The 13,980-nt window shown below is 45.2% G+C and overlaps 1 protein-coding gene across 1 annotated transcript in view; it reads right to left on the reverse strand.

Annotated features, from left to right (window-relative positions):
• Positions 1–13,980, reverse strand: part of LOC135510481 (sushi, von Willebrand factor type A, EGF and pentraxin domain-containing protein 1-like) — a 160,141-nt gene that overhangs the window by 19,795 nt on the left and 126,366 nt on the right. Inside the window, exons 39-45 of the mRNA XM_064931454.1 lie at positions 10,988–13,758; positions 10,491–10,722; positions 9,457–9,612; positions 8,199–8,262; positions 7,915–8,088; positions 7,511–7,687; positions 4,280–4,465 (exon numbers count right to left, since the gene is read on the reverse strand). Coding sequence (XP_064787526.1) covers positions 4,280–4,465; positions 7,511–7,687; positions 7,915–8,088; positions 8,199–8,262; positions 9,457–9,612; positions 10,491–10,722; positions 10,988–13,758 — 3,760 coding nt within the window. The remainder of the gene's footprint in view (positions 1–4,279; positions 4,466–7,510; positions 7,688–7,914; positions 8,089–8,198; positions 8,263–9,456; positions 9,613–10,490; positions 10,723–10,987; positions 13,759–13,980) is intronic.

The raw sequence follows: 13,980 nt of genomic DNA on the forward strand, positions 1-13,980 counted from the left end.
GTTGCAAACCATAGTCTGGCTTTTTTTATGGCAGTTTTGGAGCAGTGGCTTCTTCCTTGCTGAGCGGCCTTTCAGGTTATGTCGATATCGGACTCGTTTTACTGTGGATATAGATACTTTTGTACCCGTTTCTTCCAGCATCTTCACAAGGTCCGTTGCTGTTGTTCTGTGATTGATTTGCACTTTTCGCACCAAAGTACGTTCATCTCTCGGAGACAGAACGCGTCTCCTTCCTGAGCGGTATGAAGGCTGAGTGGTGCCATTATATTTATACTTGCGTACTATTGTTTGTATAGATGAACGTGGTACCTTCAGGCGTTTGAAAATTGAACCCAAGGATGAACCAGACTTGTGGAGGTCTACAATTTTTTTTCTGTGGTCTTGGCTGATTTCTTTTGATTTTCCCATGATGTCAACCAAAGAGACACTGAGTTTGAAGGTAGGCCTTGAAATACATCCACAGGTGCACCTCCAATTGTCTCAAATGATGTCAATTAGCCTATTAGAAGCTTCTAAAGCCATGACTTAATTTTCTGGAATTTTCCAAGCTGTTAAAAGGCACAGTCAACTTGGTGTATGTAAACTTCTGACCCACTGGAATTGTGATACAGTGAATTGTAAGTGAAGTAATCCATCTGGTTAACAATTGTTGGAAAAGTTACTTGTGTCAAAGTAAATGTCCTCACCGACTTGCCAAAACTATAGTTTTTTTAACAAGACATTTGTGGAGTGGTTGAAAAAACGAGTTTTAATGACTCCAACTTAAGTGTATGTAAACTTCCGACTTCAACTGTATGTGTTTCTCTTTTACAGACTCAAGTGATATCTGTGTCTTTGTGAGCAGGGATAGTGGAGCGATTCTAGGAATCTGAGAGAACTAAGGGCAATTAAAAGCAATGTTCCAGCGGCCGTGGAGACTGTATTCACGGTAAACGCTGTGTATGTCGGCCCAACCAGAAATTACCTTTTTTACGCTGATCTTCCACGATACTTGAATCCAGCCCTCGATCACGTCCCAAATGGCGTCATTTTCCCAATATAGTGCACTACTTTTGATGAGAGCTCTATGGACCCTGGTCAATAGTAGTGGACTATAAAGGGAATAGGAGGTCATTTGGTACGCATTTCTACATTATATCAGAGTAAACTCCCACCCGGTAAACAGCAATATCAATATGCTGACTCATTCTCAACAGAAACTAATCTCTCACATCTACCCTCTGGGACATGGGTGTTCCTTCCACCTACTGTAGGCTGCTGAAATGGAAGCCTATTCACTATATAGTGCACTACTGTTAAAACCAGGGCCCATAGGGCTAGGGTCAAAAGTAGTGCACTATATAGGGAGCAGAGTGCCATTTCGGACACAACCTAGAGAACACACTTCATGGCTGCACTGATTTTATGGCTGTTCTTTTTAATAAAACACTAACCTTGACGTGTACCAGATGAAGGTGTATAGAGAGAGAGATAGAGAGAGAGTTGACAGAGGAAGTAAGATTCAAACCTTCTATGTTGACCTAGAATGCTACACCTTATCTTTCAATTGTCGTTTCGTTCCAATGTCAATATCCTCGTTGGGATGTGAAGTAATAAAATACTAATATGTGGTGGAGGGGTTGGTGTAGCCTACCTACTAGTCATATCTTACATTGTTGATCAGACACTCTCGGCGTAGTATACTGGGTTGTCCTGATGAGGTAGGTTTTGTGTTCAGGCTTTCATTCTAGCCCTGCGCTAACCTAACTTAGCAGGCATAGAAAGATGCCTGAGCAAAGTCTCCACAGAAGTTAGTCTGAAAATACTGTATCCCTAAAAACCAGCAACATCTGCTTTCTGCCAATGTCGCTAAGGCTGGCCCTGCACTAGTTTAGTGGTTAACTTCTTCGATATAGGGGGAGCTCTTTTAATTTTTGGATAAAAAAACGTTCCCGTTTTAAACAAGATATTTCGTCACGAAAAGATGCTCAACGATGCATATAATTGACAGCTTTGGAAAGAAAACACTCTGACGTTTCCAAAACTGCAAAGATATTGTCTGTGAGTGCCCCAAAACTAATGCTACAGGCGAAACCAAGATGAAATTTCATACAGGAAATGCCCCAGATTTTGTTCCAATGTCTCCTTATATGGAACGATTTCTCCTACACATATAATCTTTTTGGACAAACTGAACTTTTGCTATCTAACTGAGAGTCTCCTCATTGAAAACATCCGAAGTTCTTCAAAGGTACAGTGCCTTGCGAAAGTATTCGGCCCCCTTGAACTTTGCAACCTTTTGCCACATTTCAGGCTTCAAACAAAGATATAAAACTGTATTTTTTTGTGAAGAATCAACAACAAGTGGGACACAATCATGAAGTGGAACGACATTTATTGGATATTTCAAACTTTTTTAACAAATCAAAAACTGAAAAATTGGGCGTGCAAAATTATTCAGCCCCCTTAAGTTAATACTTTGTAGCGCCACCTTTTGCTGCGATTACAGCTGTATGTCGCTTGGGGTATGTGTCTATCAGTTTTGCACATCGAGAGACTGAAATTTTTTCCCATTCCTCCTTGCAAAACAGCTCGAGCTCAGTAAGGTTGGATGGAGAGCATTTGTGAACAGCAGTTTTCAGTTCTTTCCACAGATTCTCGATTGGATTCAGGTCTGGACTTTGACTTGGCCATTCTAGCACCTGGATATGTTTATTTTTGAACCATTCCATTGTAGATTTTGCTTTATGTTTTGGATCATTGTCTTGTTGGAAGACAAATCTCCGTCCCAGTCTCAGGTCTTTTGCAGACTCCATCAGGTTTTCTTCCAGAATGGTCCTGTATTTGGCTCCATCCATCTTCCCATCAATTTTAACCATCTTCCCTGTCCCTGCTGAAGAAAAGCAGGCCCAAACCATGATGCTGCCACCACCATGTTTGACGGTGGGTATGGTGTGTTCAGGGTGATGAGCTGTGTTGCTTTTACGCCAAACATAACGTTTTGCATTGTTGCCAAAAAGTTAAATTTTGGTTTCATCTGACTAGAGCACCTTCTTCCACATGTTTGGTGTGTCTCCCAGGTGGCTTGTGGCAAACTTTAAACAACACTTTTTATGGATATCTTTAAGAAATGGCTTTCTTCTTGCCACTTCCATAAAGGCCAGATTTGTGCAATATACGACTGATTGTTGTCCTTATGGACAGAGTCTCCCACCTCAGCTGTAGATCTCTGCAGTTCATCCAGAGTGATCATGGGCCTCTTGGCTGCATTTCTGATCAGTCTTCTCCTTGTATGAGCTGAAAGTTTAGAGGGACGGCCAGGTCTTGGTAGATTTGCAGTGGTCTGATACTCCTTCCATTTCAATATTATCGCTTGCACAGTTCTCCTTGGGATGTTTAAAGCTTGGGAAATCTTTTTGTATCCAAATCCGGCTTTAAACTTCTTCACAGCAGTATCTCGGACCTGCCTGGTGTGTTCCTTGTTCTTCATGATGCTCTCTGCACTTTTAACGGACCTCTGAGACTATCACAGTGCAGGTGCATTTATACGGAGACTTGATTACACACAGGTGAATTGTATTTATCATCATTAGTCATTTAGGTCAACATTGGATCATTCAGAGATCCTCACTGAACATCTGGAGAGAGTTTGCTGCACTGAAAGTAAAGGGGCTGAATAATTTTGCACTCCCAATTTTTCAGTTTTTGATTTAAAAAAAAGCTTGAAATATCCAATAAATGTCGTTCCACTTCATGATTGTGTCCCACTTGTTGTTGATTCTTCACAAAAAAATACAGTTTCATATCTTTATGTTTGAAGCCTGAAATGTGGCAAAAAGTCGCAAAGTTCAAGGGGGCCGAATACTTTCGCAAGGCACTGTAAATGATTTTATTTGAATGCTTTTCTTGTTTTTGTGAAAATGTTGCCTGCTGAATGCTAGGCTTAATGCTATGCTAGCTATCAATACTCTTACACAAATGCTTGTGTAGCTATGGTTGAAAAGCATATTTTGAACATCTAGGATGACAGTGTTGTTAACAAAAGGCTAAGCTTGTGAGCCAATATATTTATTTCATTTAATTTGCGATTTTCATGAATAGTTAACGTTGCATTATGCTAATGAGCTTGAGGCTATGATTACGCTCCCGGATACGGGATTGCTCGACGCTAGAGGTTAATGGTTTATTTATTAACCTTAGTTAACCAGGTAAAAAAAGGTAGTTGGCAACACATCCTATACACCCCATGTGGATCTCCAGGACCAGGCTTGAAGAACAGTAGTTTAAAGCCTCTACTCACTCTCACAGGCAGTGCTGACTGGGGTCCATGTCTGGTCGCTCCTACAGGTGATGGAGGCGGTGCCTTTTCCCTGGTGGCCCTTGGGACAGGTGGACGGTAATGACTGACCCACATAGAAGAGCCGTTTAGAAGTGTTAACACTCCCACTGCTCTCTTTCCATCCAGGGGGAGGGGGACATGGTTTGGCTGCATGGGGAGACACAGAGTATAGTATTGGATTATGATGTAGACATGACAAATGCAGGGGGGAATAGCAATAGGGGAGCATGAATATGTATGAATGTGTGTATACAGGGTATGATGGTGGATTAGAGACAGGTTCAGCAAAAGCCCAGGGGCTACATGTACATGTCATAACAAGGTGTGTAAATATTTGTGAGACTATGTCAGCTCTGTGGGTCACCTATAATGACAGAGTTCTCTATTACACGCTTTGCTCAAGTAGCAGAATATCACTCTGGGAAAAGCTGAGTCAGTAGCTGCGTTTCCATTACCTTTATCCAGTGATTTTTGGTTGTTGTCAACGTTTAGAAAGTTTGCATCGAAACTGGATTGCCTGTAACGGTGCATTTCCATTGAACTGTAATGACGCCTTAAAATAAAAACTTTTCCGCAAAAACCTACTGTCGAATAAAAATGAACTGGTTTCCATGATCCATTTAGGCTAATTGCACATTGGACTCCCGAGTGGTGCAGCGGTCTAAGGCACTGCATCTCAGTGCAAGAGGTGTCACTACAGTCCCTGGTTCAAATCCAGGATGCATCACATCCGGCCGTGATTTGGATTCCCATAGGGCGGCTCACAGTCGGGGTAGGCCGTCATTATAAATAATAATAAAAAGGTGGTTGCCTATGCCCCTCCCACTGATCTGTTTCACATCTCAGGTAACCTGCAAAAGCCAGCAAGAATGTACCAATATTTGCCATTCCAATAATGATCATGTGCCAACGTATCATCATGGTGAAACTTGCACTCCTGCTGTAGATCTGGAAACAAATTGGATGGTGAAACTTGCATCCAGCCAACCGAAAAGCAAGGCGAAGCAATTCTGGCACTCTCAAAAGTCCAGACAATCCCTGTCCTGCAATGACATGTTCTTTTTAGAGTTGAAAAATAGATTTAGCAAGCAGTAGGCATTTAGGATTAAATCAGTAGTAGAGCTTTATAGTTGCGTAATGACATCACATGCCCTGCGTACCTTAAACAATGATTTGGCATCATATAATTTATTCGAAAAACATATTTTCCATTTGTCGCAATAAAGAAAATTAGACAACATGCAAATCCACCCCTGTCGATGCTGTCGATCTTTATAAAATGTATTCGATAGCGCCCATTTCCATTACACATGTCGCAATGTTTTTTTGTTGCTACATAGCTTTTCTCTAATAAACCTGGAAACTTGCCTAATGATCGTGTCAAAGGAACCTAATCTAAGGAGCTTAGATACACCAGGTCAGGCTGTCATTTCATTTAGCCTCAATCATCCATCAGTGCTCTTATACTGCGTATCCACAGGCAGCCCAAAACAAGCATCTTTCTGGTAAGAAGAAGGGTGTATGCCTTATGTTTAACGAGACGTGGTGTGATCATAACAACATACAGGAACTCAAGTCCTTCTTTTCACTTGACTTAGAATTTCTCACAATCAAATGCCGACCGCGTTATCTACCTAGAGAATTCTCTTCGATTATAATCACAGCCACATATATCCCCCCAAGCAGACACGTCGATGGCACTTCATATAATGTTTACATACCCTACATTACTCATCTTACATGTATATACTGTACTCAATACCATCTACTGCACCTTGCTATCTTGATGTAATGTATCACTAGCCACTTTAAACAGTGCTAATTCTATATGTGTAGATACCCTACATTACTCATCTTATATGTATATACTGTACTCGATACCATCTACTGCATCTTGCTATCTTGATGTAATGTATCACTAGCCACTTTAAACAGTGCTAATTCTATATGTGTAGATACCCTACATTACTCATCTCATATGTATATACTGTACTCTATACCTTCTACTGCATCTTGCCATCTTGATGTAATGTATCACTAGCCACTTTAAACAGTGCTAATTTTATATGTGTAGATACCCTACATTACTCATCTCATATGTATATACTGTACTCTATACCATCCACTGCACCTTGCCTATGCCATTCTATACCATCACTTATTCATATATTTTTATGTACATATTCTTATTAATTATTTTACACTTGTGTGTATAAGGTAGCTGTTGTGAAATTGTTAGGCTAGATTACTCGTTGGATATTGCTGCATTGTAATATGTGTAGAGAAAAGCACAAGCATTTTTCTACACTCGCATAAAAATCTGCACATATACCATGTGGATGTGACAAATCAAATTTGATTTGATTTGGTATTTTTTTCAATAAAGGGTCTTGAAAACAATCTGATGTTAAAAGATCTGATGTGATTGGTCAAAAGACCAATTAGTGGACAAAATATCAGAATTTGTCTGCCTGTGGAAACAGCCTTAATCACATTACTTCCAGGGCATTGGCTACAGTTTTGAAACTGCCTGTCAAACAGTGTTGATGTTGCAAAGTATTACAGGCATTCTGTGTCGGCCCTCCCTCCCCTCCCTGTGTGGTGTGTGTGTGTGTGTGTGTGTGTGTGTGTGAGTTGGCGCTCCCTTCCCTCCCTCTGTGGTGTGGTATTTGTGTGTGTGTGTGTGTGTGTGTGTGTGTGTGTGTGTGTGTGTGTGTGTGTGTGTGCGCGTGTGTGTGTGTTTGTCAACCCTCCCCTTCCTCTGTGGTGTGGTATTAGTGTGTGTATCTGTGTTTGTCAACCCTCCCCTTCCTCTGTGATGTGGTATTAGTGTGTGTATCTGTGTTTGTCAACCCTCCCCACCCTGTGTGGTCTGTTGTGCAAAGCTGATGTCCAAACCCCTAAAGAATGTGAGGTGTGGAAATACATTTGATTTTCTCTGGTTTGTTCTCAGTGTAGATTGGGTGCAAACCACTAGTAAGTACAGAGCCTGAGCTACATGAATAAGATAAAACCATTAGCTGTCTCTTTTATTCTGTCAGGAGGTTTCCCTGACCATGTGACCTCACCAGGAAAAACTGGACCCTCTTTTCAGTCACGTGACCTGACCAAGAAAAACTCCTGCCCTGATACTATGAAGCAAGAAGAAAAAGAAGAGATTCGAACACATTCATGTTTGTCTCAGAGTCTTACGTTGACAGAAGGGGAAGATGGAGCTCCATGTCCCATCGGCCATACAGGCCACCAGAGCATCCCCCTGTAGGGCATAGCCTTTATCACACTGAAACGCTACAGCACGCCCGGTGGTCAGGCTCTGCTCCTGCACCCTGCCATTCAACAACTCCTTGGGGATGTTACAACCCTGGCCAACTGAGAGGGGGAGTGGGAGAAGGAGAGAGAAGTATAGAGGGAGAGGGGAGAGAGGAAGAGGGAGAGAAAGATGGAGAAAGAAAGAGAGGGGAGGGTAATAAAGAACCTTGATTTTCCATGCTTCACATTTCAAGTTGCCTTGTCAAACATTTCCAAAACCATTGCTTAGGAGACATTTGAACAGATACAGACTGTGGACAATACGATGAAGTAGGAATAACTCATACCTTCACACGTTGGTGCAGGCAAACTCCATGTTCCGTTGGCCAAACAGGTGAGGTTCTGTGGACCAATTAGATGTAGGCCAGGGTTGCAAGCATAGCTGACGTTGCTCTGGTACGTCTCCCCTGATGCCTGTAACTCTGCATTCTCCACTGAGGGAGGTGGACCACACGACACAGCTGAGGACGCACAAGATGGAAGAAGGAAACTGGAGTTAAATGGGGTTCATAAGCATTGCATGAATGAACGGATTGGACGTGTGCTCAAACGCAAACACGCACACACTTACCGACACAGGTAGGCTGAGCCCCATTCCATGTTCTATCTCCTTGACAGGTTTGCACAGAGTCTCCCTGTAACAAGGTGAGTCACAGTATTAAACACTGAAGACATACTGTATACACCAAATAGACACTGTGTCACGCCCTGGTCAAAGTATATTGTGTTTTCTTTATTATTTTGGTCAGGCCAGGGTGTGACATGGGTTTATTGTGGTGTGTTTTGTCTTGGGGTTTTGTTAGGTATTGGGTGTGTGGTTTAGTGGGGGTATCTAGCATAGTCTATGGCTGTCTGGAGTGGTTCTCAATCAGAGGCAGGTGTTTATCATTGTCTCTGATTGGGAACCATATTTAGGCAGCCATATTCTTTGAGTGTTTTGTGGGTGATTGTTCCTGTCTCTGTGTTTGTTGTCACCAGATAGGCTGTATAGGTTTTCACGGTCCGCTTGTTGTTTTTGTATTGTTCATTTTTTCATCGTCATTAAACATGTATCAAAAATACCACGCTGCATTTTGGTCCGACTCTCCTTCGACGGAGGAAAACCGTAACACACCGGGCATTGTGAATCTCTCTGTAAACATACAGTGACTCAGCTTTCTCTCAGTGACTCAGCTTTCTCTGCTAACATTATGACCCACCATTTTATAGGAAATTGCATCATGTTATTTCCAGTAATGGAACATTAGCCCAGGCATTAGCAGATTACTTTTCACCCAAAGTAAGAGTGAAAGTAGAATTTATTCGATTTCTCACTGTAGCAATTGGAAAGATTCCATGCACTCAATTCCATGCACTCAGAATATTATGATCAATGAGGTTTTGCACAAAAAGGCTCCTTAACAGCTCCCACCCCCAAGCCATAAGAATTCTGAACAATTCATCAAATGGCCACCCGGACTGTTTACATTAACCCCCCCCCCCATCTGTTTTTACAATGCTGCTACTCGCTGTTTATTATCTATTTATTATCACTTTACAAATTACCTTGACTAACCTATACCCCTGCACATTGACTCGGTACTGGTACCCCCTGTATATACCTCAATATTTTTATGTAATTTTCTGGTGTATTTCTGCATTGTTGGTTAAGGGCTTGTCAGTAAGCATTTCTCGGTAAGGTCTACAGTACATCTGTTGTATTTGGCGCATATAACAAATAAAATTGTATTTTATTTGAAATTCAAGCTAAATTGTCTATATTTTTCTCTTTTCTGTAATAATATTGTAATGTAAATATTGTAATAATACAATTTTGTATCAGATATTACCTTCATCTCAAACCCAGACAAGCAGGTGTACAAGACGATGTCTCCGCAGCTGTAACTGTCCCCCTTAGAGATACCATGAGGAAGAGGAGGAGGTTTCTCACAAACCACCAGAACACAGGAGACAGAGGAGAGGCCTGGAGACCAGCTACCACCCAGCTACAACAACAGAATGAGTTAATAATCATGACATTAATTCATGTTCTGTAAACATCTGTGAATGGTGGATCTGTAAATCGCGCTAGATGCTAAACGACTAAAATGTAAATGATGAAAAGCCAGAAAGAACATAGGAAGGATTGAGAGAAATGTGATTACGGACCAGAGAACTGTCTAGAGTAAAAAAAGTAGAAATGAGAAAGTTGTGTGTATTGTGGAACACACTGAGTGTACAAATCATTAGGAACACCTGCTCTTTCCATGACACAGACTGACCAGGTGAATCCGCGTGAAATGTATGATCCCTTATTGATGTCACTTGTTAAATCCACTTCAATCAGTGTAGATGAAGGGGAGCAGACAGGTTAAAGAAGGATTTTTAAGCCTTGGCACAAATGAGACATGGATTGTGTATGTGTACCATTCAAAGGGTGAATGGGTAGGACAAAATATTTAAGTGCCTTTGAACGGGGTATGGTAGTAGGTGTCAGCGCAACGGTTTGAGTGTCAAGAACTGTATGCTGCTGGGTTTTTAAATGCTCAACAGTTTCCTATGTGTATCAAGAATGGTCCACCACCCAAAGGACATCCAGCCATGTTGACACAACCGAAGGAAGCATTGGAGTCAACATGGACCAGCATCCCTGTGGAGTCAACATGGACCAGAACACTTTCGACACCTTGAGTCCACTCCCCATCGAATTGAGGCTGATTTGAGGGCAAAAGGGGCTGCTAATGTTTGGTGCACTCAGTGTATATTATATTAAAATGTTATCCAGCGACTGACCATTGCAACACATTGACCATGTCGACACTTGAGTGGATGTAAATTGTGTGTAAATCATCTCCATGTTTTCAGTGCATTAAAACGGTCTTACCAGACACTCTGCCAGGCCTGGCCCCTGCAGGAGGAACCCAGGTGGGCAGGAGAAGGTGACAGTCCCCCCTACAGGGGTGAGATCCTCCCCCGTGACCAGGACGTGGGTGGTGAGGTTGGCAGGGAGCAGGCATGGGGCGGGGCGGCACCTGATGATGTGTTTAGACCAGGTGCCGTCATATTGACAGGTCAGAGAGTCAGACTGGCTGGTCAGCTCATACCCCTCATCACACCTAGAGTGAGAGAGAGAGAGAGAGAGAGAGAGAGAGAGAGAGAGAGAGAGAGAGAGAAATGGGCGATGTCGGTGAGGGAGGGAGAGAGACAGGAAGAGAACGAGAATGAGGGAGAGAGGATGTGAGAGAGCGAGAAAGAGGGGCGGGAAGAGGGAGAGAAAGAGGGATAATAAATATCATACTATCTACTTGAATATAACTTCTCTAACACCTATATGAACAAAGAGGTTTTAACTCTCTGAAAGATACAGAAGTTCAAATTCACCTATATTGGATCTGGCTTCCGAAGGTGAACATCTCTCCCACCATGTGGGCATGTTGTTTAGCAGTTGGCTCTCCACAGGAGATGGGCTCACAGCTGATCCTCACCTCGCCCCACCTGCCCTCCCTGCCACAGGTAACATGGGGGTAGGACCCCTTCATCTGGTAACCCGGCCTGCACATGTAGGTAACTGTGTCTGGGACAGTGGCACTGGCGCCCTGCAGGACAGCATGGGGTACTGCAGGCGGGGCAGCCACGCACCTACCCCGGCCACACACAGGAACACCCGGGCTCCACACCCCGCCCTTCTCACAAGTTGCAGCCGCCGGCCCCAGGACCTTATAGCCCTCGTCGCAGAGGAAGAAGACGCGGTCGCCGCAGGCGTGGTCGTGCCCCAGCACCACCCCGTATTTTAACACTGGAGGGGTGCAGAGGCAGGTGCGGCACTCCGGTACCGTCCCGACCCAATGGCCTTGGGCGGAACAGCGTAAGACGGGGTCACCGAAGACCTCGTACCCGTCGAAACACACATACTCCACGACATCATCATAGTGGAAGCTGGAGCCGTTGAGGTAACCGTGGCTGATGTCCTGCGGCGGGTCACAGGCGATGATGTCACAGCGAGGGGTGGGTCCTTCCCCCCAGAGTCCGTCCCCTCGACACATCCGTTTGGGTTCGCCACCGCTGAGGATGTACCCCTCCTCACACTCATACCACACCTCACGGCTGTAGCCAAAGTCAGAGCCCAGGACTCGACCGTTGGGGATGGATGCTGGTCTACCGCAGTGGGCTGGACGGCACTCAGGCGACCCATGACTCCAGGTACCATCAGCCTGACAGACACTAACAGAGGGGCCTTGTAGGAGAAAGCCGGACTTACAGCTCAGCGCTACATGTTTGTTAAACGTATGTTCCTTCCCTGTCACAGTGACATCACTAGGAATGACGGGAGAGCCACAGGAGATAGGCTCACACCAAGGCTTCTCAGCATCCCACTTCCCATCTGACTTACAGGTCCTGGTGTCACCGCCCTTCAGGATGAACCCGGAACTACACTCGTAACGCAACACCTCCAGATACAGGAAGGAGTCTCCCTCGGCCGAGCCGTTATCGATGCCACCCGGGTCACCGCAGGATATAGGTCGGCAGACAGGCGGTACGTCGCTCCACTGTCGGCCCGCCACACACTGTCTGACTGACTCCCCCTCTAACTCGTAGCCCTCCTCACAGCTGTACTTCACCAGGCTACCCAGGGATGTGTCTGTGACGTTCACAGAACCGTGGTCCGGGCTTGGCGGATCCTCACACTCGGCAGGAACACACATGGGAGCTGTCCCGTTCCACCTCCCCTCCTCCAGGCACACTAAGGCAGTAGAGGTTGTAAGCTCATAGCTCTTATGGCAGCGGTACACTATTACAGTCCCATGCAGGAAACTCATATCCATGGGTGATAATGGCACTGTAGCACCACCTATAGGCCTGGAGGTTATAGCAGCGTCCCTCCCGGCTAGCTCCGCATTCGGATCCAAGAGCCTCGAATACTCGCCGAAGTCGATATGAGGGGGAAGGCCGCAGTCAGAGGGGATGCAGACTGGGACGGAACTGGACCAACCGAACTCCTCACAGGTCAGGTGGTTCTGGCCGACCAATTGGAAGCCGGGGAAACAGCTGTAGAAGATGGTGACGCCGAACTTGTGGTCGAGACCCTCCACAAAGCCGTTGTCTATGGGGTTCGGTGGAGCGCAGTAGATCTGGACGCACACGGGCGTCCCCTGGTCCCACTCCCCGTTCGCTAGACACTTCAGCGTCTTGGGACCATGTAGACGGTAACCGCGATGACAGGAGAAGTTGACCACGTGGTTGAACTGGAGTTTGGTATATGCCACCTTCCCATTGGGTATCTCTTTCGGGACGGGACACTCGATTGGTTGACAGGAAGGTACACCTCCGATCCAGAGCCCACTTTCACCACAGAGTACTGTAGCGTTACCAACCAAGCTATACCCAGGTTTACAGCTGTAGAGAGCCGTGCTGAGGTACATCAGTCCCTGAACGTCCACTATGCCGTTAGCTATCTCTACAGGTTGGGGACACTCTACTGGGATGCACTCTGGGACAGGACTGCTCCAATATCCGTCTGCCTGGCAGGTCACAGACCCTTCCTTCCTCAGAGTAAATCCGTCCATGCAGGAGTAGCTCACCACCGAGCCGAAATAGGATGGAGCAGACAACGGTGCCGATGACGGGTCACCAAATGCCACCTCGGGCGGAGGACCGCAAAACACCTGCTTGCAGACAGGGAAGGTGTCGTTCCACTCCTGGGCGAGGGTGCAGCGGAGGGTCCGGGCGCCGTGGAGAACATAGCCATCCTCGCAGGACAGTTCCACAATTCCAGAGTCCAAACTACGTAGAATCAGGTGGTTCTCATCTAGGGGCGGTTCTGGGCAATGGACCAGCGAGCAGCGTGGATGACTCGACTTGTCCCACCTGCCATACTTCAGACACATCCACACAGCATCTCCGGTTAGCTCGTAGCCCTCGTCGCAGACGTACTCAACCTTGTGGCCCACCTCGAAGACGGAGCCAACGGAGCCACGGTATTGGCCATGTAGGATGATGGGCGGGTTATCGCAGGTCAGGATGTGGCAGACGGGCGGGTCGCCGTTGGACCACTGGCGGTTGGCCTGGCACACTCTCTCCGGATGGCCGGTCAGTCGGTAGCCGTCGTCGCACGCATATGTCACCTTGCTGTTGAAGATGAAATTACCTTCGTTCTGTGGGTTGGAACACAAAATACGATGTTTTATGATACAGAGTACACTGTGTTCTGATTGAGATGACACGTGATATCTTGCCAGAAAGAATGTAACTTGTTTTTTCTCTATGATCGAATAAGATGACCAAGCACAGGAATAAGTGGGAACTCTGAAATCGACCTTTTAGTTATTTCGAATCACTTATGGGATTTGCAAAATGTACAATGTTTCTGTTTATAT

This window comes from Oncorhynchus masou, chromosome 23 (genome assembly GCF_036934945.1).
Source record: "Oncorhynchus masou masou isolate Uvic2021 chromosome 23, UVic_Omas_1.1, whole genome shotgun sequence".
NCBI lineage: Eukaryota > Metazoa > Chordata > Actinopteri > Salmoniformes > Salmonidae > Oncorhynchus > Oncorhynchus masou.